The 25,691-nt window shown below is 43.0% G+C and overlaps 1 protein-coding gene across 1 annotated transcript in view; it reads left to right on the forward strand.

Moving 5' to 3' along the window:
• Nucleotides 1–25,691, forward strand: part of LOC149437781 (unconventional myosin-X-like) — a 241,135-nt gene that overhangs the window by 149,487 nt on the left and 65,957 nt on the right. Inside the window, exons 15-21 of the mRNA XM_089660637.1 lie at nucleotides 262–354; nucleotides 4,551–4,619; nucleotides 9,921–10,003; nucleotides 10,079–10,187; nucleotides 11,005–11,085; nucleotides 13,733–13,857; nucleotides 18,126–18,240. Of these exons, the coding sequence (XP_089516763.1) occupies nucleotides 262–354; nucleotides 4,551–4,619; nucleotides 9,921–10,003; nucleotides 10,079–10,187; nucleotides 11,005–11,085; nucleotides 13,733–13,857; nucleotides 18,126–18,240 (675 nt within the window). The remainder of the gene's footprint in view (nucleotides 1–261; nucleotides 355–4,550; nucleotides 4,620–9,920; nucleotides 10,004–10,078; nucleotides 10,188–11,004; nucleotides 11,086–13,732; nucleotides 13,858–18,125; nucleotides 18,241–25,691) is intronic.

The raw sequence follows: 25,691 nt of genomic DNA on the forward strand, positions 1-25,691 counted from the left end.
AGTGAGCCTGCTTTGGTGCCCTCATAGCAAGCTGCTTGCTCTGGGGGCACTAGGCATGAAGGAGGGGGCAAGGAGCACCAGTGGGGGACCCAAGAAGAGGAGGAGCGGGGCTGCTTTGTGCAAAACCACTACACACAGCAGGTAAGTATGACACGTTTGTGTTTTTTTTTAAATTGCTTTTAATATCCCTTTTAAGCACTTCAGGTTGATTTTATTACCATGGATTTTCTATGTAATTATTATTTTTTCTTTTTGTTGCAGAAACTCGGTTTCTTGGCTCTTATCAATGAAGAAAGTCGTTTCCCTAAAGGCACAGATTTCACTTTGCTTGAAAAACTTCATAACCAACATACTGTGAGTTTTCATTATTCGTCTCTAAAAGTTTACCTGCATTATCATTGTTAATATACAGTGGCTATAGAAAATAATCCCCCCCCCCCCCCCGCTTTATAATAATCACACTTTGTTGCTTTGCAGCCTGAAATGAAAACAAACAGTTGGTGTTTTATCCAGCTGTTGTTACAATGTATGACATCCAAGTGAAAGATATAACACCAACATGTCAGAAAAAAAAAATCACTGTGTTGGAAAAAGGATCACCCCCCTCCTAAAAATGACTTGTAATCTTAACCAGGTGTAGCTAATCACCTTCTTAATGGCACACAAAGCCATTTGACTTTCAGCTGGGATCAGCTGTGGTCATTTTGATTAGCGCAGCTTGAAAAGAGCTTTCCTGGAGCATTTCAGTCCCTGGTAGTGCAACTGATGCAACCAATCAACTATGTGTTCTACAGAATCTTTTCAACACCCACTGTATAGGCGTCCTCCCTTCATTTTCAGTTGATGGTTTTCTGCTATTGTTGTTCGCCCAACCAAAAATTCTAAATCTTAACACCATACAAAACCATCCAGAACTCTGCTCTGAACTTGTCACCCACACACTACTGATCTTCAAGATATCATCTAAATGTTTTATTAACCCCTTTCGTGCCAGCGCCTCTCGGCCCTTAAAGGGGTTTCTGACACCAGGGTTGGCGGGGTTTAGGGTTATGTGATTGCCGTGATTGGCTGTCTTGGTGGTCACATGATCAGAAAGGTCCCAATCGCAAGGACAGAATCGGGACCCTTCCAAGGGACGCCGAGACTCTCAGCACGTTTGTTTACAAATGGTACACCAATATACGGCCGCTCGGTGTCAAGGCCCAGCCACCGAGAGGCAGCATATTTGATATGATAAAGTGCACATCAATATGATAAAGTGCATTGTTTCGGGGGCCATGCAAGACCCTATTATCAGGCATGGCCACACACTGGCTGAACCGGCTGAATTTCAATAAGGGTATAGCCAGCTTTAGAGTGAATACCCCCTGAGAGAGATCTCCTCTTGCTTCCCACTTTTTTGCCGCTGGGACAGGAAGTAAGAACGGAACTCCAGGATTACCCTATAAATGCCTTCTTGACAGTCTGTTGACTTCCTCACAGCTTCTTCTCTTCCTTCTGATGGCGGTAGGGTGTGGGCAGTCCTCCAGTACAGTATGGTGGTCATCAAATGATATATATGATGCACTGCTCAGCCCTGGAAAACCATGAGCCCAGGCTGCGTGATGATGTGCCCCCTAGTGGAGGCAAGTAAATGACAGGCTGGCCTCACAGGAAATGGGCTGAATGACAGTGTGTCATTTTGCTCTATAAGGAGCTCCGGCACTGGACCAAGAAGGAAGTCTGGGAGTGTGATGGACATGCAGAGGTTACGTAGAAGTAGTAGTACAGTGTTACTATGGTAATGCTAATGCTCTGGTCACCGTATGTAAAAAAAATAAATAAAAAAAAAAAATTCATTATTGAGCATACTGTCACCAGTCAGTGTTCCTGATCATCTTCACACCAGTTATATGATGTACTGCACTGGTGACAATTATTTAACATTTCTTAATTTTCAAAAATATTGTAATAAAAAATCACAACTTCAGAAAAACTTGCCATGCCTCTTATTAAATATCTTAGACTGTCTACGTTCCAAAAAAAAGGGGCTTTGTGCGGTATTTGTACTGTTCTGGCATTTTCGGTCCTCAAGAAATGAGAGGCCATCAGTGCATCAGGATTCATCTATTTTTTCAGATATGTATATCTACCATAGTTTGTAGACTCTATAACCTTCCTACAGACTAAATAATATACACTGATTTGGGTTATTTTCACCATGGAAATGTAGCAGTATACATTTTGACCTAAATTTATGAAGAAAAAATTTTTCTTGTTTGTTTTTTGTTTTTTTAATTTTTGTCTTTTTTTTCATATAGCAAAGAAAAAAAAAAAAAAAAAACAGCAGTGATTTAATACCACCAAAAGAAGCCCCATTTGTGTGAAAAAAATTATAAAGTTCATTTTGGGTATGGCACTGCATAACCATGCAATTGTCATTCAAAATGTACCAGCACTGAAAGCTGAAAATTGGCCTGGGCAGGAATGGGGTGAACATGTCTGGTAAATAAGTGATTAACATATATTAACCCCTTTGTGTCAGCGCCTCCCGGCCCTTTAAGAGGTTTCAGAAGGCGGGAGGTAGGGCGGAGTGTTAGGGTCATGTGACTGCCATGATTCGCTGTCACGGCGGTCACATGATTGGAAAAGGTCCCGATCGCAAGGGGAGATCGGGACCTTTCCGTGAGTCACAAACATACGTGCTGGGAGTGTGCAGGGCCCGTGCTTTCAGCACATATGTATTTTCAAATGGTACGCAAATATACGACCGCTCGGCGTCAAGGCCCAGACGCCGAGAGGCCGCATATTTCTATCTAGGGGTTAAAATGGTTCTAAAGGCAAGTAGCGCCCACTAGGTGGGGCTAGTGTAGGGTACTGTAAATTTATATTTGGCTCATGGTAGTGAGTGAGCCTGAGTGCCTGTTCACATATATGCGATTGGATGAGGTTTGAACTGCATACAATCTGCATGAAATGTGAAATAACATTGCTCCCTATGGTGCCTGTTCACATATGTCCGGTGCACTGGCAGTACGGGTTCCATGAGGATTGAAAAGGAGTCGTGTCTGATTTCTGAGCAGTATGGTTTGGTTCAGGTGTGTATTACAGGCTAATGACTTCTATGGGAACTGTTTATAAACCGCACATCATCAATTGTGAACAGGATAAAATCCTGTCCTGAACTTGATCTAAGCCTGTCCTGAACCGCTGAACAACTACTGTATTAATTTGCTTTGAATCCTGAGCTTCAATCCACATCGCACATGTGTGAATCAGCACTGAATTACTGTGGGTTCAGTGCTAGGTCATACTGAGTGACTCAGCAGGTTGGGACTTTTGTGGCTCCACCTGGTTCTGGAGGTCCATGGAAATTTCCAGAAGGCAGTGGGCGGAAAGCTGGAGGCCTCAATCTGCATATTTATGGGAGTCTGACCAATCCCAGGCTAAGAGACCCTGGTAATGTGGTAGACTAGACTCTAAATATGATAGAGCCATGCTACCAGGGGAGTCGGGTTAAAGATGGATTGCTGAGAGGTGTTGCCGTGTGGCAAGAGAGGGAGCCCCAGATAAGGGGGGTTCTGCTTCCAGGCTGGAGGCTGGACGCAGAAGAGAGGCTGCTCCACTGTTTGCAGTTCACCACGGATGGTCAGCCTGCAAAACTTGGAGAGGAACCAACCCTCAGCTGCAGGACAATGGAGAAGAAGGGAGATGTCTGCTGGATACAAGTTCTGGCAAGTCTTCAGGGGACAGTTCATAGCTTATCCAATCTGTTGTCCTGGGATCAGAACTCCTACACATTGTCTCGTTGCTAAAAAATCCACTCAGGGGACACCAAGCTCCTAGATGGGGATTATGCTACTAAGAACTGTGATGGTTCTGGCTGGAACACAGTCAACTGTTGTTTTTTTTTTGCTTTTCTAGGGCAGGAAACGTCCTCACTCTGCTGTTTCTTCAAACAAATTGGGCATCCCATAACCCCTTTACCCCATCCAAGTGGATGAAAGTGTGGAAATGCATGTTGCCTGGCTGTGCAGAGCTTAGGGGGACCCACAAACTCAGTAACCATCAAGAGGGTAGCGCTACAGGCAGAAATTTTTTTCCTAAATACATTCTATAGGGGGGCATGAGCTACAAGCAGAAGGTTTTTTTACTTTCATGCACTATGCATTAGGGTAAAAAAACCTTCTGCATGTAGCTCCCCCTCCCCAGTCCCCCTAAATACTTACCTGAACCCGATCTCATTGTGCACAAGGGCACTGGCTCTCTCCCTCCTCACTGGCTCAGAGACAGCAGCGGGAGTCATTGGTTCCTGCTGCTGTCAGTCACAGCTTGTGAGGAGAGATGGGGGCTGCTCTGTGCAAAACCAGGTAAGTATGACATGTTTGTTATTTTTTTTTTTAATTTAAAAGTTTGCCTTTAAATCATGCACTCCGCATCTGACATTCGATAAGTTGGTCGAACATGCCCCAGGGATGTTTGGCTACACTCAGCAGTTTCCTCCACAGTGAGCCTCATGTCCGTGTCCCCGCTGGCTACAATTTAACACAGATGTTTTCTTTGTGTCCCAGAATAACCCCCACTACGTGAAGCCACGAGTGACCGAAAACCAGTTTGGAATCAAGCACTATGCGGGGGAGGTAGGATGAAACTTTTTCCAAAACACAAGTCCTGTGCGTCATGCTTACTCCATGTCCAGATTGTTTGTATGTGATGTGTGAACTCCAGAGAAATATGTATCTGTCACCCTACATGTGCTTCAAAACTTCTTTTCTTTTTTAATTGCAGTGAAATGTCAAAACCACAACCCAGATCTTCTTTTTTTTTTTTTATTTTTAATAAATTGGAATGCCCCAAACTTTTCTCTTTTAAAGTGAGAATTTCCCCTTCAAAATAATGTCATAATGTGCTAGTATGCATTGTATACTATCCCATTTCGAAAGACTTCAGAAATTGGTAGAAGGATCCGTGCAATGGTAACTAGGGATGGGCTGCTGCTAGCACCGAACACAACTCTAGGGATCTGTGAGAACGAACGACTACTAAAATAAATAGTGAAGCGCTGCCCCCTTGGTTTCAATCTGGTGAAAGTGAAAATGGGCAATATATCTTCTAAAATATATATATGTGTGTGTGTGTGTGTATATATATGTGTGTGTGTATGTTCTGTATATATACACACGCACGCACACACAGACACACACACAAAAATGTGCATAAATTGAGAAGTGCAGTATGGTACTATAATAGACCTCTCCCCTTGGTGCATCAATATCTCTTTCAATTGTATACCAATTTAATCTCTAAATGGTGTATTCCCTGTTATGGGAAGGTTCAATACCACATTGCAACTGCTTCCCAAACTGAGCCACACTACAATGCACCTTCCTCCTATAGCGTACAAACTGTGAAAACTCAAATGTGCAATACCTGAAGTCCTATATCTTATACCAATTTGTCAATAAGACCATAGTCCATAGAGTCCAATAGTTCCTTGTGCTCTAGTGCTGTGGTGAACGTGCTTTACGAAAACATGGGTGATAAAGATCGGTGCTTCCACATGTGCTTCCCCTTTTCCACCGCAACGTTTGACCCCGTTTGCATGTAGGTCAAGGCTTTAGTTGCTCTTTCCTCCGCTGTGTAGTGGAACTCTAGGGTGAATGATGGTGTTAGGATGATGTGTCCTTCCCGATCCGAGATGTACATATCCTTCTTCAAATGGTCCATAAGTATGCATGCCAGAAAGAGGAAAACTGCCATAGTGTAAAATTGTTTATTGTGAACTTTAAAAAGCGAAATCGCTTTTGCAAACATTAAAAAGATGGGCGCTTTAAGAACTACAAGGAACCAGAATGCCAGCTGCGTTCCACTATTCCACTACCGGAAAGTGATGTAATTAGCTCCACGATGACGTCGCTCCTCTGCCTCGAGTCTCGACCGTCTCACAGAGCTCTGAAGGAAAGGCACGGGGAGCACATGCGCTGGAGATGTCATCAGCTGCAGGGACACTGAATATCTTCTAAACCAGGGGTAGGCAAACTGCGGCTCTCTAGCTGTTGTGGAACTACATTTCCCATGAGGCATTGCAAGTCATAGCTGTAACTGTCAGTTTTGTAATGTTGCAGAGGCATGATGGAACTTGTAGTCCAGCAACAGCTGGAGAGCCGCAGGTTGCCTACCCGTGTTCTAAACGGTGCATGTTTAGGAGATAGTCATTGTATCTACAGGTAAGCTTTATTATACGCTGACCTGCAGGTACAAGTGTCCAGTGGGAGGTTACTTCCACTTTGAGCCTGGGTTCACATATGTGCGGTATATCGCATGTGATTTGCACAGGAACCACACCGCATTCCTGCGCAAATCACATGCGATTTGTGTGCAGTGCAATTCGCACCGCACCAAAAAGGTGTAGGACCCTTTTTTTGGTCCACACTAGAATCGGATCTCATGGGTATTCACACCTATGCGATCCAATTCTGTACATCACACTGCGTTTTGCATTCCACTCTCGGGGTTTTGTTAACTTGACAGGGGTCTCGCAAGACCCTGGTCACATGCCTGATGAAGAGGTCCTGCGAGACTTCGAAATGTTGCCTTGCTGTAACTATGTGATGGTTTATTAAAACCTTTGGACCCATATTGGTGATCCTTGGTGTGCTGGTGACATTTTTTTCTTTTTCTTGTTAACTTGACATACACACCTGCAGCGGTTCGCATGAACGGGGTGCGATTCTGATGTGGTGCGGAATTCGCACAGAAAACGCTGCAAATTCCGCACCGCATCAGTGTGAACCCAGGCTCAAAGTCCTTCATTGATCATCTACTTTTCAAGTGGACCTCTAGTAATTAAATAGTGCCATGCTTGCACACAAGTGTTGGAGGTAGCATTGAATTCCCATGCTATGTCTGTTCTGGTAAACCACATTTCAAGTACGTCTAAAGCTTAGAAGAGAAGAGTGGGTTAAGATCTCCCCCCCCAATTATTCCGCCCCGAATTCCGCACAGCATTAGTGTGAACCTGGGCTAATACTCCTCTAAATCCAAGGACAAAAATATAGCAACTTACCAGTCCTTGGATGTTGTGGCTGCATTTGGGTTTTTTTTTCAGGCTTTCCTCTCCTTTAGTTTCATCTGGTGATCCTGCCAGAAACACACTACTAGGGAGACCACACTTCACTACTATGGAAAAGCAGCATTGATACCCTAGGAAAGGACTACAGGACACTCCCTCTTCTTCTAAATAACATAGTGAGGATGTGTTTTGTAGTCCTCAAAGATAGCGGAGAACAATTTAACTGATAATAGACAAGGTAGCTGTCAATAGGTATCTTTTTTTTTTTTTTATATATATTATTTATTTAGCTGATGTAACAAAACACCTTCAGTGCATTGAGAGTAGAAGTACTAAATCACAGTCATTGTGCAGCTTTGAAAAGCGAAAGCAGGAAGCGGAGCTTGAGTATGTAATACGCCAATATGGCTGCTTGGCTAAAACATAGTAATATCATTCCATGCATCAAATACTATCAAATACAAGTGAAAGATTTCAGCACGATGCATGGAATCAGTTATACCAGCAACAAAGAGATTAAAAAAAAAAATCTTCCTTGAATAAAATAGCCAGCAGCATCAAGTAGTATTCTGAAGAATTTCACATTGGGCGTCAAAGCGCAGTACTTAGCACACTGCGGGCTGTATTTACTAACACTGGTGAGCGCAAAACCTGGTGCAGCTCTGTATAGTAACCAATCGGCTTCCAGGTTTTATTGTCAAAGCTTAATGGAACAAGCTGAAGTTAGAAGCTGATTGGCCACCATACACAGCTGCACCAGATTTTGCACTCTCCAGTTTTACTAAATCATTTCCAATGCATTTGTGCCACTTTTTTAATAAAGGAAGAATATTTTTCATCTCCATGTGTGTAGTGTTCTCTTGCTGGTATAACTGATTCCATGTATTATAAAAATATTAAAAAAAATATACATTCCCCTTTTAAATACCTTTTTAATAAATGAATGTATACGATGCATACCTCCAGGCTTTCTCACCTTTTAGCACAAAGTATGGAGACGAAGGACACACACCCCCTGCTATGCCCCCAGTTATATGAACTGAGAACAAAGTAATTAAAATGGTTGGAAAAACCAATAAGTGTTTTTTATTCACGGTTTTCCTTTATATCTTCTTTTCAGAATGTAATAATTAACACTTGTGAAACACTTTTGGTGGTTAAATAGTATTTTTTTTTTAATTATTAAAAATTACTGTACAGGATACAAAAAAAGGAAATTGGAGGTTTGCATGCCATCTGTTATCTCTGGGCAACATTTCCACCAGTTTAAAGCCCTTTATGATGAATTTAGGTTCTGTCTTCCTCCAGCTCCCCATATCCTGGTGCCTGGCTCCTATGCTGGTGTCTGGCTACTAATTTCTGTATCCTGGCATCGGGCTCCTGCTATATCCTGGCGTCGGGCTCCTGCTATATCCTGGCATCGGGCTCCTGCTATATCCTGGCGTCGGGCTCCTGCTATATCCTGGCGTTGGGCTCCTGCTATATCCTGGCGTTGGGCTCCTGCTATATCCTGGCGTTGGGCTCCTGCTATATCCTGGCGTCGGGCTCCTGCTATATCCTGGCGTCGGGCTCCCTCTGTGTTCCAGTGTGGGGGCTTCCTCTATCCTGGTGCGGGAGCTCCCTCTGTATCCTGGTGTTGGCGGCTCCCTCTGTATCTTGGTGTGGGGGCTCCCTCTGTGTCCCGGTGTGGGGGCTCCCTCTGTGTCCCGGTGTGGGGGCTCCCTCTGTGTCCCGGTGTGGGGGCTCCCTCTGTGTCCCGGTGTGGGGGCCTCCCTCTGTGTCCCGGTGTGGAGGGCTCCTTCTGTGTCCCGGTGTGGGGGTCTCCCTCTGTGTCCCGGTGTGGGGGTCTCCCTCTGTGTCCCGGTGTGGAGGGCTCCCTCTGTGTCCCGGTGTGGAGGGCTCCCTCTGTGTCCCGGTGTGGAGGGCTCCCTCTGTGTCCCGGTGTGGAGGGCTCCCTCTGTGTCCCGGTGTGGAGGGCTCCCTCTGTGTCCCGGTGTGGAGGGCTCCCTCTGTGTCCCGGTGTGGAGGGCTCCCTCTGTGTCCCGGTGTGGAGGGCTCCCTCTGTGTCCCGGTGTGGGGGGCTCCTTCTGTGTCCCGGTGTCTGGCCTGTTATGAAAACATTTAGGGGTCTGGTATTTAACACAAGCTGAGGGATCTGGAGGTTTACAGAACCTACAAAATGGATGGATCTGGACTTCAGAATAAATGTAATGCATGGGCCTACCTAAACAAGCAATTACATTTACAGGCAGTTGGCATGCAGTACATAGTTGCTAGTAAATCTAATGTGGATGGTACAGAAATTCGATGATCAGATGGTTGTGTGTTTGGTTATTTCGGGCACACGAATTATAACTGAGATATATTCCACTATAGCCACAAAGTATATAAATCTACTCTGTGCACCAAATGTCTTTGCAAGAACATATATTATCTTGTAATGGTTGCAATGACATTATCACTTTGCTGTACATAGTATGTGAAAAGAACAGAGCTGTGGGAGGTACCTAGTAGCTCCACCCACTACAGGCTGCCTGCAGGAAACTACAGGAGGGGGCGGAGACAAGACTAATCACCCTGCACAAGGAGAGAGAGCAGCAGTGAGCGGTCTTTGTTACAGGAAGCTCCTGAACAGAGAGAAAATCTCACACTGGATTACTGCACATATATGGAAATAATGTACAAAGCACACCAAGATTCAAGGAAGCATACACAAGACTCTTGTATTTAGACAATAGCTGCTTATTCCAGACCTCAGCTTTACGCCATACCTTGACTGGGGCAGGTGCTGTAGTAAGGCCCAAACTTTTTGTACAAGGGACTGTAAAATAAGAAAATGATAACAATACGATCTGTCCTGCCTTTCTAGGTCACGTATGATGTGAAGGGTTTCCTGGAGAAGAACAGGGACACTTTCCGGGATGATATCCTGAACATGCTAAGAGACAGCAGGTAGGTGTATGGGGAAATATATAGATTAACATTTCGTACCGGAAAGTCTTCATTTCTTTCTTGTATCTTGTTCAGGCTGGATTTTATTTATGATCTGTTTGAGAAGGTCTCCAGCAGATCTGGAGAGGGAACCCTAAAGATGGGGACACAAAAGAAGAAGCCTACAGTCAGTTCTCAGTTCAGGGTAAGTGTTGTATAATGCTGTGATACTCTTCAATGATGGCTTGCTGGCAGATGCCAAAGGAGATGTACAGCTCTGAGGTTCTAAATTCAATTCTATTGTGTATTGAGTCATTATTATTATTATACAGGATTAATATAGCGCCGACAGTTTGCTCAGCGCTTTACATTATGGTGGGAGACAGCACACGAGACAGTACAGTAACAATACAATTCAATACAAGAGGGATTAGATGGCTCTGCTCCTTGGAGCTTACAATCTAGGAGGGAGGGGATAGTGGTACAAGGGGTAATAACTGTGGGGGATGGAGTGGTTGGAAGAGTAGAGGATTCCAGTATTAGCTGAGGGCGGGGTAGGCTTCCCTGAAGAGAGAGGTTTTCAGAGTGCGCCTAAAAGTGAGCAGAGTAGGCGATAGTCTGATGGATTGGGGTAGGGAGTTCCAGAGGATGGGTAGGCCCTGGAGATGAGCATGGGAGGAGGAGACAAGGGAGCGAGAGAGTAGGAGGTCTTGTGAGGAGCGGAGAGTACGGTTTGGGTGATATTTGGAGACACGATCGGTGATGTAATTTGGGGCAGAGTTATGAACGGCTTTCTACGTCAGTGTTAGCGTTTTGAATTTTATCCATTGGGCAATTGGAAGCCAGTCATGTAAATTGTTCATTTTTAAAATCGGCCACTTCAAATCATTTGCCCAGCTGTAGTCCTACTCCTGTGCTTTGAAGATGTTAGATCTGATCTGCTGCTTTTTCTGCATCTCTTTTATTTTGTTTTAATGGAGGTTGTACTGATAGTAGGATTCTGATCTGTTCTGTGTATGTAGGAATCCCTCCATTCCCTCATGGCGATGCTCAGCACTTCAAACCCGTTTTTCATCCGTTGCATTAAACCCAACACAGAAAAGGTAAGGACCATCCTGAAAATCTGAAGTCTCTCTCTGTGCATCTGATTATCTTACTTTACACATGGGATGAGGGTGTGCCTTGGTGGGGAATCGGCTCAAAGCCTAGAAAAGATCTGAATTAGAAAATATAAGAATGTTGTCTCCAGCTATACCCTGTGCAGTTTTTCTTTTACAGGCATACCTCGGTTTACGAACGCCTCAGTTAATGTAATTTTTGGTTTACAAATGAAAATCCATTGAAAATAATGCCTCGGTGTACAAATTGTTTTCGCGATACGAACGGATTAATTGGTTTTCAATGCATTTACGAATTTTTTTTTAATCATGCCCCTGTACAGTACTATGCCATTAAAGTGCACTTTATAAAGAGTTTTGAACAGATAAAATACTTTTTTTTACTTTTTCTTTTTACCTCCAGAACGGATTAATTGGTTTTCAATGCATTTACAATTTTTTTTTTAATCCTGTCCCTTTATGCCTTTAAAGTGCACTTTGTAAAAGTTTTCAGCATATAACTTTTTTTTAACTTTTTTCTGACCTCCGGAACGGATTCATTGGTTTTCAATGCATTTAAGAATTATTTTTTAATCATGTCCCTGTACACTATTTATCCCTTTAAAGTGCACTTTATAAAGAGTTTTGAACAGATAAAAGCCTTTTTTTTTTTTTTTTTTTTTTTTTTTTTTACTCCAGAATGGATTAATTGGTTTTCAATGCATTCCTATGGGAAACCACGTTTCGGTTAACGAATTTTTCGCAATACGAAAAGTCCCGCAGAACAAATTAACTTCGTAAACCGAGATACACCTGTACTTCTTTTTCAAAGACCAATTCCAGTTCAACTTTTATTAGTTCTGAGCAGGGTTAGATCTGCTACATTTTTATTGGCTTCTTCTTTACCACGCTCGAGTTGACTTGCTTAAATTTGAAATTGGAGGGATCCCCCCATAAAGGGGGCTCAGATAGCAATAAAAATGGAGAGGGGGATCAAATAATAGGAATGGGCTAAAAATTAGGGTTTTCCATTGTAGTGAGGTGCTGCTAGCCAACCAGTAAGAACACCTGGAATCGCATATCTCTAGTGTGACCACATCTTCACTATGCAGTCCTGCTTTGGTCACCAGCCCTCAGGAGGGATGTGCTGAAACTGGAGAGAGTCCAGAGAAGGGCAACAAAATTAAAAAGAGGACTGGAGGAGCTCGGTTATCAGAAATGGCTACAAACATTAAACTTATTCTCCTTGGTGAAGGGACTCCTAAGAGGGGATATGATAGCGATCTACAAATATCTTAATAGTGATTCTAGCAGAGGGAAGAAACCATTCAGTCTCGGGTCACTACAGAAGACACATAACCACTCCAATGAGCTAGACGAGAAGCAGTCTAACCATAAAGTGTGTAAGGGGTTCTTCACTGTTAAGGATGTGGAACTCCCTTCCACAGTCGGTGGTTTCAGTGCGACGTTAAAGTATTAACTAAAGGCAAAACTTTTTTTTTTTGTAGTTTTGGATAGATTTGAGAGGGATTATAACCCCTGCCACTTTTTTATTGCTTTCTGTGTCCCCATTAGGGACATTCCCCTTCTCTATTTGTCCTGTTTTTCCATTATCATTGAACGTAAAAGTAAAAAAATCCTGAAGAATCCCCAGAAAAGTAATAGAGGAGAAATCTTCCCATGGGGGACACTAGTTCTGGTGACCTGGGGGCATTTTATTGAACACAATATAAAATATAGCACAATAAATTCCAAGAAAGGAAAATTTTGTACATCTATGTTGTGCAATTGTACATGGCTCCCAACTATCCTTTATTTGAGGGCACTGTCACCAAGTCCCCCTAGTCCTCTTTTCTCTGCAGCTGTCCAACTATTTGGTCTGATGATGCCAACCTTTTATCAAAGCAAACCTTTTCTCTGCAGTTGTCTTTCTTTTTGGTCTGATGGCAATCTTTTATCCAGCCTCTAAACCGGGGGTCTCCAATCATTCTAAACAAAGGGCCAGTTTACTGTCCTTCAGACTTAAGGGAGGCCGAACTGTGACCAGTGGAGTAGAAAGGGTCTGAATGTCAGTGGGAATAAACCATGCCCTTTCTTTGGTATCAGTGGGAGGACTTGCGCCAATCATTGATGTCATTGGAGGGAATTGTACCACCTCATTGCTGTCATTGAGCCCCATTGTTTGTGTCATTGTGAGGAATTATGCCCCATTGTTGGTGTCATTGGGAGGCATTGTGCCCCTTCATTGGTGTCGGTGGAGGGAATTATGCCCCATTGTTGGTATCAATGGATGATATACTGTAGTGCCCCAAGGGTTGGATAAAATCAAGCAAAGGCCACAGCTTGGAGATCACTACTCTAAGTTATTGTATTCTAATGAAAAGCCAGCCAACACAATGAATAGCAGTGTGGGGGTAACTAGTTATTTTGTATGCCTTTTACATGGTTCCCATAATAAAGGCATTGCAAGAGTGGGTCCTTTTGCCTTCATACTTTTGTGCTAAAAGGTGTCCCTCTTTTCTCAGTTTGGGTCGTTGGGAGGTACTGTAAGTGGTGACTATTTATATGCTTTAGTGCCTCTGGCTTGTTTGCAGTTGTAGATTCATTTGTACTTTCCTGTGGTTTAGTGTTGAATCTTCTTGTCTCCTTTCAGCTGCCAAGTAAATTCAGCCCAGACGTTGTCCTGAACCAGCTGAGGTACTCTGGAATGTTGGAGACTGTGAAGATCCGGAGAGCCGGGTACCCTGTCCGCAGACAATACCAGGATTTCATGGCCAGGTGATGTCACCATTGGACACAGCTTTTGTGGGCAACACCTCTCACCTTTTATCTTCTGTTGTATTTATTGTTAGTCATTCTGAAGTCTAAAAGTCTTTTACATGAATGCATTCTCTGCATTAAGGTATAAAAACACCCCTTTATCTTTTCTAACAACCTTCCAACCCAAACACGTTACTGGCTCCTGCCACCGCTCCAGCTCTATGCTGCAGCACACTCCCCTCACTTCCTGCTTTCAAAGGTTGCTCCGAGGGCAGTGAAGTCATAGGCTCCTGCAGCTGTCAGTCAAATTCCTGTGAGGAGGGAGTGGGGGTGTGGCTCATGGGCACTGTGTGTGTCTATGGATGCACACATTCTGGCTTGGGAGCACACACACACATACACAAATACGCACACACGTGCCTCCTTTTGTATTAAGCTTTTAAGGAGGCACTCGAAGGGAATGAGACCTTTCTGTGCAATTTGATTGCACAGAACAGATAAGTATAATCTCTATATTTATTTTCTAAATTAGATTATAGTATGTCACTTTAAGCCCTATTTATGGGCCATTCACATTGTTGCGTTACCCATTTTTTCTGCATTGAAAAAAAGTTGCAGCAAAATGTTTGTAAACCCTACAAATGAACTTCTCTTATTTGCTCCCTTTTAGTTTAAATATCCCATTGAATGACTTTTATTGAGATCTGATATTATAATTGCAAAGAAGTACCTGTTGTTTGTGCCATAAATCCAATGAGCTCCTAAATTCATCTGCTACATTAACTGCACTCTTTTATTGGTATTTGATCACCACTGGGTTTTTCTTTATATAAACAAAAAAAGACCGAAAATTTCAAAAATAATATTTTTTATTTCTGCTATTAAACATCTCCAATATAAAAAAAAAATCTTCATACAATTAGGCCAAAATGTATTCTGCTACATGTCTCTGGTAAAGAAAAAAAAATCCCAATAAGTGTATGTGGATTGGTTTGCAATGAAAGTTTTTTTTTTTTTTTTTTATAGTACATGCAAACTACGGTATGTATACGTTTTTGTTTTTTTTTATACTACTAATGGCGGTGATCAGCTACATATAGTGGGACTGTGATTGTGCGATGGGCAATCTGACACTGACCCTGGGTGGTAACTGACTACCTGCCATTGACATCACCTGTGACATTCATACTGTGATCAGTGATAATACTATAACTGTCACTGTACTAATGACACTGGCTGGGAAGGGGTTAACATATCAGGTACTCAAGGGGTAAATGTGTGCCTAATGTGTGTATTATGTGCTGCTTTTTAATATCCTTGTTTTATCTCCCTGTTTTGCAGAGAGGAGAAACAGAGAGATTGTTCCGTCTGTAGTGAGCCCTGTGTTTATTGGACTCGGCTAATCAGCAGGTCCCGGCCATGAATCATTGGCTGGGACCTGCTTACTAACTCCCGCTGTATATAATTACAGCAAGAGTTGGCGGGGGGGGTGCACGCATTCTGTACCCGGAAGAGGCCAGTGACGTACTGTCCACAGTACATTGCTGGTGGGCGGTCTGGAAGCAGTTGAAATCTCAAGCAGCAGTATCAGCCTTGCTAAATTTACTGTTGTGGATTACAGAACACTTCTATAGTCTTAACACGCTTCCAATAATGGGGGGGGGGCAACACCGTTCCTCCATAAATATCGAACAGTATGTGAGTGTTGTCACCCTAGGATATGAAGTGTTACTGGCAGGATCAACAGGTTAAAATAAAGGAAAAAAAATTAAAAAGAAAACTAATGCAGCCACCTCATCTAAAGACTGGAAAGCTGCAGTATATTATGTTCTTCTTATTGGATTTAGATACACTTAAAGGCAGCCCATCCATTTAGAAGGGGCTGCCAACATACCCTCCCATATGGAAGAAAAATATATTTCAATAAAAAAAAAAAAAAAAAAAAAATATATATATATATATATATATATATATATATAATGTTGAAATGTGTTTTTATTACAAGATATATGAAAAATATTTTTAACAATAAATTTTACTGTATGTATTTAAAAATACAAATCTACATTTGTGGAATGCATTTACAAATATATGTAAAAATATATGTTATAATTACTTCTTTTATATGTTAGAAAAAAATGAATATATTTTAAAAATATATATTTTGAAAAACATATATTTTTTAAATATATTCTGCAGGTTTTTTTTAACATAAAAAAAAGTCATTTTAACATATATTTTTACATATATTTGTAAATGCATGGCAAAAATGTAGATTTGTATTTTTAAAGACATACAGTATATTTGAAATGTATTTTTAAATATATTTTTCATATAAATATATATTGAAAATAGCTAAAATTTTTGTATTTCAAATATATGGCAATATGTTTGGGAAGAATATTTTTAAAATATATTTCAAATATGTTTTTCTTCTATGTGGGTTGATGCACAAAAAAACTTGCCTGTGTTATTTTTGACAAAATGACACACCTCAATGCGTTGCATGGCTCTTGTGCATTTTTGTTTACTATAGATGTAGATTGGTGTGCTGTTCAGAATGAATGGCATTGCTCTGCAATTCACATGGACCCATGCGTTCACAGGCAGTAAAATGCAGCAGTGTGAATACACCCTAATCCCATCTGAAAGAAATGTCTCCATTACTCAGAGCAGCCAATTGGATATTTCCATCTACTATATTATTCTTAGTACAGTTCTCTTTGAAATGGATAGAAACATAGGGCTGCTGTTGCTTACTTGTGCTTAAAGGAGCATGCCCCAGGCTTGCCATGTTGATCCTTCCTTCAGTATGCAGAGTCACTGGCCAAGAACATGCACCTAGGCAGTAAGTGTTAGAAGACTTCATCAGGGGCGGACTGACAACTCATGGGGCCCCCGGGCAATAGAGGCCCCTGTGTCCTTGCCCAAACTCAAAAAACCTATGAAAAAGGTACCAGGGGCATCTCATGGGGCCCCCTACTGACCCTGGGCCCTCGGGCAGTGCCTGAGTTTCCAAATGGTCAGTCTGCCCCTGGACTTGATATAAATATTATTCTGATTCAGTGACACATTTTCTGTCCCCTGAAGTAGCACTGAATTATTGGTAGTCAATAGTGTAGTAGCAGTGTTTGAATAAAGTGTCTGGATTCTGAGCTGGCACCTGTCTACACAACAAAGAATTTCCAGAGTTTCCTTGGTTTGTATCCCAAAATGGATCTGGGGATGATGCACCACACCATGAGTTGACAGTTCAGATACAAATATATTCCAATGTGAGATCAAATAGAAGACTTCAAATAGCCAATATATTTGGGGTGCTTCAACTAATTCCACATATTTTGTGTCCATTGTCCACATTATTTTCCCATCTTTAAGCTCTGATCAAGGAGGGCAAGTTCTGGCCACCGAAATGTGATGGTCCTTTTAGAAAGTCTTCTATTAAACTTCCATTGGAATATACAGTTTTGTATCTGGACTATTGACTTCTAGAGTGGAGCTTCAACCCCATATGTATTTCACTTTTTTACTTCTACCTGTGAGATAATAGAGATGTCCACTGTTTTTCCGTGCTGGTGACAGCAGAGTGTGATTAGTACAGCGTTTTTTCAACCTCTTAAAAATGGAGGAACCCTTGAAATAGCTGTCAGGTCTCAGAGAACCCCTGCTAATAAATACTATATCTACAGCTAACATGTTCCTTGTATTTGTGGTCATTGGGAGGAATGCCCCACCTACAGATGGCTAAAAAAGATCATTGTTTTCAGTAGGACCTTATCTGAAAGGCAGAAATTGCTTCTTGCTCAAGGAACCCCTAGCAAACTCTGCAACAACGTAGGGTTCCTTGGAACCCTAGTTCAGAAGGGCTGGATTAGAAGGTTCTAATAACTATCTGCTATATACAAAACTTAAAAAAAATGCATTGATATTTTGGTAATCATAAAAGCTCATACTCTGATATATAATATGCAAGATTTTAGATTCACTGAGGTTTTTTTTCTTAGCATTGAAAGCAGAATTGGTCAGTGGAGGAACCTATAGAAGTCCTTTATACAATTGGATAGGAAACTGCCTAAACTACACTATAAAAATATCAGATTGAATGGGGTTGGGTACTAAAGCCTTCCCGGCTGGCAGAACACAATGATTACTACTAGTGACTATACCTGCTGGCAGTTATCGAATGTAAAAAAACCGGACGAATTTCGATCCATGTATGACCGGCTTTAGGATAACTTCTGTTTTTATCTGTGCACTGCACTTATTTAGTGGTTATCTTGTTACAGGTATAAGATGCTGCTGAGCAACATCAAAGGTACAGATGACATGAAGGGAAGGTGTGCTGCCGTCCTTCAGACTTTCGATGCCTCCAAGAAAGATTGGCAGCTTGGCAAGACCAAGGTAAAGGACCAGTTTTAAGAAGCCATTTTCCATATTGTACTTTTTCTGCATGCAGGGTGTCATCATTCTACCTGATATTGGTAATGGTTTCTCTACACCAAACTGGTCAAAACGTGGCTTTCTGGAGCTGGTCTGTGTCAGGGCACAGTTATGCTGGAATAGAACATGGCCTTTTCCAAATTGTTGTCATAAGGTGGTCTTTGTATGCTGTTGCATTAACAATACCTTTGATTGGGAACACCTGAAATTAATCAATTGTGGGCAGCACAGTGGCTAAGTGCCACTTATGCCTGGCAGTACTAGGGTTGTTGGTTTGAATCCCAGCCACAGCACCACCTGCCTGGAGTTTGCATGTTCTCCCTGTGTCTGCGTGGTTTCTTCCGGGTACTCCGGTTTCCTCCCACACTCCAAAGACATGCTGGACGGTTAATCGGATCCTGTCTAAATTGGCCCTAGTATGTGTGTGTATGAATGCAAGTTAGGGACCTTAGATTGTACGCCCCCTGAGGGATAGGGACTGATGTGAATGTACAATATATATGTAAAGCGCTGTGTAAATTGATGGCGTTATATAAGTACCTGAAATAAATAAATAAATTGGAGGGGTGTAAATATACTTTTTGGCCTGCGTAGATGTAATAGGTGCCCTGAAGTTCTGACTTCAATTGGCTACATGCATGTTCCAGGGCAGTAACTCCTTGCCAGAGACTGCAAGGAAACTAGTATTTCCAGGAGAGGTCAGCAATAGCATTTACAATCTTCCAATCTACCCTACATTTAGGAGGCCTTTCCAAAGATCATGATTGGTTTCTATGCAAAGCTGCACCAGATTTTGCACTCTCCAGTGTTAGTAAATCAACCCCATTGTGAATTGCAACCAAGCACACCTTAAGGTAGAGTTTAATGACCCCAGCCCCCCACAGTGTACATACTGTTTGTTTGGGCTTGGTTTGTCAGTTAAAATAAAAGGGTTGAGCCCACAATTGATCCATGAAGTTTGTTCAAAGAGGATCCTTAATGAATGTGCTGCCCTAAAGTGACACACAAGCCCATTGCTTTCATTACACTCAATGGTATTCTCCAGACTGGCTGCAACAATTGCCCTTCCCCTGATTGATGTTACACTAACAGCACAAAATCCCCAATCCAGTGGCGTCCCTATGTGGGTGCGGGGGGTGCGTGCCGCATCGGGTGACACCTATCTCACGGGGTGACACCAAAAAGTAAAGCTGATGATCCCCGCAAGATGGATAGGATCTGCGGTAACACGCGGTGTCACCCCTCCAGAGGTGGGAGGTCCCTGTCGTGCACACACAGCCTGGCTCTTCCCCTCCCTGTGTTCCTGTCGCAGCCCCTGGACCGGTGTGGCAAGACCAGTTAACCCCGTATAGGTTGAAAGCCGACGATCCCCACATGATGGATCGGATCTGCGGATGGGGGAGCATAATGGGTTGGAGTCCGATCCATTATGCTCCCCAATCCGCAGATCCGATCCATCTTGCGGGGATCGTCGGCTTTCAACCTAATACGGGGTTAAATGATCTTGCAACACCGGTCCGGGGATGCAACGGGGACACAGGGAGGGGAAGAGCCAGGCTGTGTGTGCACGACAGGGACCGCCCACCTCTGGAGAGGTGACACCACGTGTTACCGCACCGGGTGACACAAACCCTAGGGACGCCCCTGCCCCAATGTATCTCAACTTAATGAGGCCTGTACCTCTCCATGTTGAATAGCACATATGACCCACCCATCAGTTATTGCTAGCTGGGTGATTTTATACCAAACTCTTGTTTCTTTATTGAAGCCCTTCTTTTCACACTATGACTATGTGACTGTATGCGATGCATTTGATGGCCAACTGTGGTGGCATCCCTCTTTATTATCTTCAATAAAATAAAAATATTGAGGAAAAAATGCAGAAAATTATTTCCAATACTTACCATCATTTTCCTTTCCTGTGTACATCTTATGACCGGATACCACAGGCCAGCTCTGCCTCTGACCCCAATAGGACCACCTAGCTAGCTAATAAAAAAAGAGAGAATCCCTACCTAGCATTCTATATATAGTCAGTGACAGGATACTGGGAGGAAAACGAAACTGTCATGGGGTGCAGGAAAGGAAAATTACGGCAAGTGCTGGAAACAATTTTCTGTATTCCTGACACTCCTCATGACAGCATATCATAGGATGTAACTAGCAAATGGAAAGAAGGGAAGAAAGAAAACCACATCCACTCGATTGATGCCATGGTATGTTGTCATGAAATCCCTAGGAAAGGTGAGATGAGAGCAAGGAACATCATGTGAGCTATCTGCCATAAAACAAATGCCAGTTTATTCCATTAAAGTGGAACTCTAGTCAGATAATTAAGTCCTGCTAGATCACTTCCGGCTGGCCCCATTTGCAGGTATAGCTATGTAAAACATTAAAACAAGTACCTACACTGTTTAACCACTTCCCGACCGGCCGTTGCATATAAACGGCCTAACGGTGGCACTGCAGGGTCGGGTGGCCATTTATAAATGGCCTCCCCGCACCCGGCTTGTGTGCGCTCCCTGGGAGCGCGCAGCACCGCGATCCGGTGCCCGCTGTGTCCTCCAGACACAGTGAAACACCGATCGTCGGACGGGACCTCTGTACGAGGTCCCGATCATGTGATCACTGATTGGCCAATCAGTGATCAAATGCAAAGTAGTAAGCAAGATGTTACTTGTGACATCATTGCTTACTATGTGTGAAATCTGTGAATGATCACAGAGGTCACATGGTACAAGGCTATTCACAACAGCCTTGTACCATGTGACAAGCTGGGACCAATCACAGCTCACTCAGTACTTCTAAATGAGTGCAAGAATGCAGACAGAGAGAAAGAGAAATTATTGCTTTTATATCCTATATGGGTATAAAAGCAATCAGTGTAGAAAAAAAAAAATCCTCATCACCCCCCACAAGTAGTACAGTGTACTAATATAAAAAAAATAAAATAAAAATGTAAAATACATTTTTAAAAAATTATAATTTTTGGTTATAAACGTATTTGGATTTTTTTTTTTTTTTTACTAAAAAGATAACAGAATAAATTTTGGCCAAGATTTATGATGAAATATTATTTATTTGCAAACTTTTATAAAAAAAACACTTTTTTTCAAAATTTTTGGACATTTTCATTTACATAAAAAAATAAAAATCCCAGCGGTGAATAAATACCACCAAAATAAAGCTTTATCTGTCTCAAAAAAATGGTAAAAAATTCATTTGGATACAGTGTTGCATGACCATGCAATTGTCATTCAAAGTGTGATAGCGCTGAAAGCTGAAAATTGCCCTGGTCAGGAAGGGGTAAAAGTGTCCGGTCTGGAACTGGTTAAAAGACAGTAATTCACGGTCTCACCCTGCTCTGCACATGCTCAGTTGCTCTCTATTTTTAATCCTAAAGATTTACTGCTGCTCAGGGCTCTGGGCTTTAGCAAAATGGCAGCATCCAGCATAGTTATATAGTTATTCTGGCTAAAAAAAGACAAAAGTCCATCCAGTTCAACCATTATATAAAAAAAAATGTTATAGTCCTATACCCACAGTTGATCCAGAGGAAAGCAAAAAAACCCAGCAAAGCACGATCCATTATGCTCCTGCAGGGAACAAAAATTCCTTCCTGATCCCCCGAGAGGCAAACGGACATTCCCTGGATCTACTTTACCTATAAATGTTAGTATCGGGCAGACTGACCATTTGGAAACTCGGGCACTGCCAGAAGGCCCGGGGTCAGTAGGGGGCCCCATGAGATGCCCCTATTACCTTTTTCCTAGGCTTTTTTCAGTTTGGGCAAGGACACAGGGGCCCCATGATCCCCTATTGCCCGGGGGCCCCATGTGTTGTCAGTCCACCCCTTGTTAGTATCCATTTATATTCTTTGTATCTAAGAAATAATCCAGGTTTTTTTTAATGCAATCCACTGAGCTGGCCAGAACCAACTCTTGAGGGAGTCTATTCCACATTTTCACAGCTCTCACTGTGAAGAAACCTTTCTGTGTTTGGAGATTAAATTTTTTTTCCTCCAGACGTAAAGTGTGCCCCCTTGTCCTCTGTGATGACCTCAGGGGGAATAACTACACCTAGTTCACTATATGAGCCACTGATGTATTTATACATGTTGAAGAAACAGGAACAATGCTGGAGGCATCTTACAGCACTCACTCTTTTTGGTAGCATAATTATTAAAGTGGCAAGTATGTTCCTTCTAAAGAACATTATTTTATATCGAGTTGTTATGGGTAAAGTTCCACTTCAATAAGTAGGCTTTACCATATGACATGGGTGTCGTCCTCCTTAGGTAGGCTGAACCAGGCTTGGATGTGGTAGGGGCAATCCAGTAAGGTGAAGATGAAGCAAGGACAAAACTAAGAACCCTGTGTAGATCCTACTAGGGGGGTCAGAGGGCAGAGCTGGCCAATGGTATGTTGTATGAAGAATGCCAGGAAAATATATTTATCATGTTGATGAGAAGAAAGGAATAACCAGAGAAGGCAAAATTTAACTAAACTTGGAGTTTCAATGGACTCTACAAAATGCTGCAGAGTAGGATGGAGCCAAACAATTTTTGGAAACCATTTATATTTCAATATTTTTATTAAAAATCTGTAGAAAAAGTATACAAAACTATAGAAAACATCAAAACAATCAAAGTCATGGAATATATAGTTACATTATAATATATCAACCAATAATGTAGTGAGCAATAAACTGGAAGCCCTAATAGGGTGGAAACCATTTATAAATAGAACATAATTCATTTTATGAATTGTTTTTGGGAAACCGTTTAATTAGAACATAATTAATGTTATGAATTAGTTTTTGCAGAAAGTTGCATTTGTGCATTATTCATTATGACCAATGATGGGAAGAATTTTAGAGGGCAATACAGGGCCAGTGAAACTGTGTGTTATCCGTGTAAGCTGCCCAATTCCTATGGAAATATAATGATCAGAATTTCTTGGTGGATTCTTTTCTAATGAAATGTCTTATTAAATATTCTGAGCGTTATGAAATGGCTATTGTTCTTCTCAGAGACTATCGTTTTGTTTTAAGTCTAAAACCGGCGTGACTGATATGTTTGGCGTGATACTCCTCCTTGTGGCGAGGGGTGGTGGGCGAGGGAGTGAAGGGGGGGATTGTTTGGGTCACAGGCAGGGTGACATCACATTGGAGATGTGTGACAGAAGGAGCAGAGAGGAGTCACATGAAGCTTGCCCTCGTTGGGTGGCACAAGTCGGGAGCTGGTGGACGGCTGCCAGCGCGCACACAAGGCTATTGTGGAGGCCATTAAGAAGCCTGTTGCCTCAGGCTTGCCACACAGAACAAGACCTCTTTGTTCTGCTTATGGTTGCAGGCAGCTCCCAGTGTCTTGGCTGTGCTGGTTTTTGTGCCTCGATTGAAGAGCAGGCTTTATTAACACAGGAGGAGTGTTATTGCAGTTAATTTGGATCTTAACCCTGATTGTGCAGTGTTTACCCTTTGTAGAGCTACAGCAGCTGATGTTGGAAGCATTGGGGCAAGAAAGCTTGAAGAAATGGAGCGTTTGACAATATATTAACCATGTGCATTATTTTATTTTCTTCAGTGACTGCAAAAATGTACAGTTGATGGGTAGCGGCAAGTTCTTTGCACCAGTTTATCATCATATTAGTCTATTTGGTAAATTGGACCCACACATCAGATGTAGGTCTATGTGGCTGAAAAAATATCTAGACGGTTTTTTGTACTTTAAAGTGTTACTAAACCCAGGACCCTGCATTCACTCGATCTGGTCTCCCCGGACCCTGCATTCACTCGATCTGGTCTCCCCGGACCCTGCATTCACTCGATCTGGTCTCCCCGGACCCTGCATTCACTCGATCTGGTCTCCCCGGACCCTGCATTCACTCGATCTGGTCTCCCCGGACCCCGCATTCACTATATCCGGTCTCCCCGGACCCTGCATTCACTAGATCTGGTCTCCCCGGACCCTGCATTCACTAGATCTGGTCTCCCCGGACCCTGCATTCACTAGATCTGGTCTCCCCGGACCCTGCATTCACTATATCTGGTCTCCCCGGACCCTGCATTCACTATATCTGGTCTCCCCGGACCCTGCATTCACTATATCTGGTCTCCCCGGACCCTGCATTCACTATATCTGGTCTCCCCGGACCCTGCATTTACTAGATCTGGTCTCCCCGGACCCTGCATTTACTAGATCTGGTCTCCCCGGACCCTGCATTTACTAGATCTGGTCTCCCCGGACCCTGCATTTACTAGATCTGGTCTCCCCGGACCCTGCATTTACTAGATCTGGTCTCCCCGGACCCTGCATTTACTAGATCTGGTCTCCCCGGACCCTGCATTTACTAGATCTGGTCTCCCCGGACCCTGCATTTACTAGATCTGGTCTCCCCGGACCCTGCATTTACTAGATCTGGTCTCCCCGGACCCTGCATTTACTAGATCTGGTCTCCCCGGACCCTGCATTTACTAGATCTGGTCTCCCCGGACCCTGCATTTACTAGATCTGGTCTCCCCGGACCCTGCATTTACTAGATCTGGTCTCCCCGGACCCTGCATTTACTAGATCTGGTCTCCCCGGACCCTGCATTTACTAGATCTGGTCTCCCCGGACCCTGCATTTACTAGATCTGGTCTCCCCGGACCCTGCATTTACTAGATCTGGTCTCCCCGGACCCTGCATTTACTAGATCTGGTCTCCCCGGACCCTGCATTTACTAGATCTGGTCTCCCCGGACCCTGCATTTACTAGATCTGGTCTCCCCGGACCCTGCATTTACTAGATCTGGTCTCCCCGGACCCTGCATTCACTATATCTGGTCTCCCCGGACCCTGCATTCACTATATCTGGTCTCCCCGGACCCTGCATTTACTAAATCTGGTCTCCACGGACCCTGCATTTACTATATCTGGTCTCCCCGGACCCTGCATTCACTAAATCTGGTCTCCCCGGACCCTGCATTCACTAAATCTGGTCTCCCCGGACCCTGCATTCACTAAATCTGGTCTTCCCGGATCCCGCATTCACTATATCTGGTCTCCCCGGACCCTGCATTCACTATATCTGGTCTCCCCGGACCCTGCATTCACTATATCTGGTCTCCCACAGTACACAGAACATGGAACTAAAATTATTTTAGTAAATCTAAACTGCTAAATACCTTTTCTCATCAGCAGTTAGAGCAGTCTTGTGACTTCTATCAGTGTTCAGCAGAGCACTGCTTAAAGCTTGTAGGAGGAGTTTTCTTTCTGCTCTAGGAGGATGCAGAACCCCTTGACCTCTGTTTGGACTGTGCACTCTCTGAAGAAAAACCTTTAGCAATTCACACCAAACTGGGCATGTGCAGAGTTTCTCCACACAATATGTCTTATCAGGAGATAAGAGGGGGACAATGGAAGAAGGGGAG

The sequence above is a fragment of the Staurois parvus genome, unplaced genomic scaffold (assembly GCF_062004578.1).
Source record: "Staurois parvus isolate SC_StPar_1 unplaced genomic scaffold, SC_StPar_1.0 ptg001255l, whole genome shotgun sequence".
Taxonomy (NCBI): Eukaryota; Metazoa; Chordata; class Amphibia; order Anura; family Ranidae; genus Staurois; species Staurois parvus.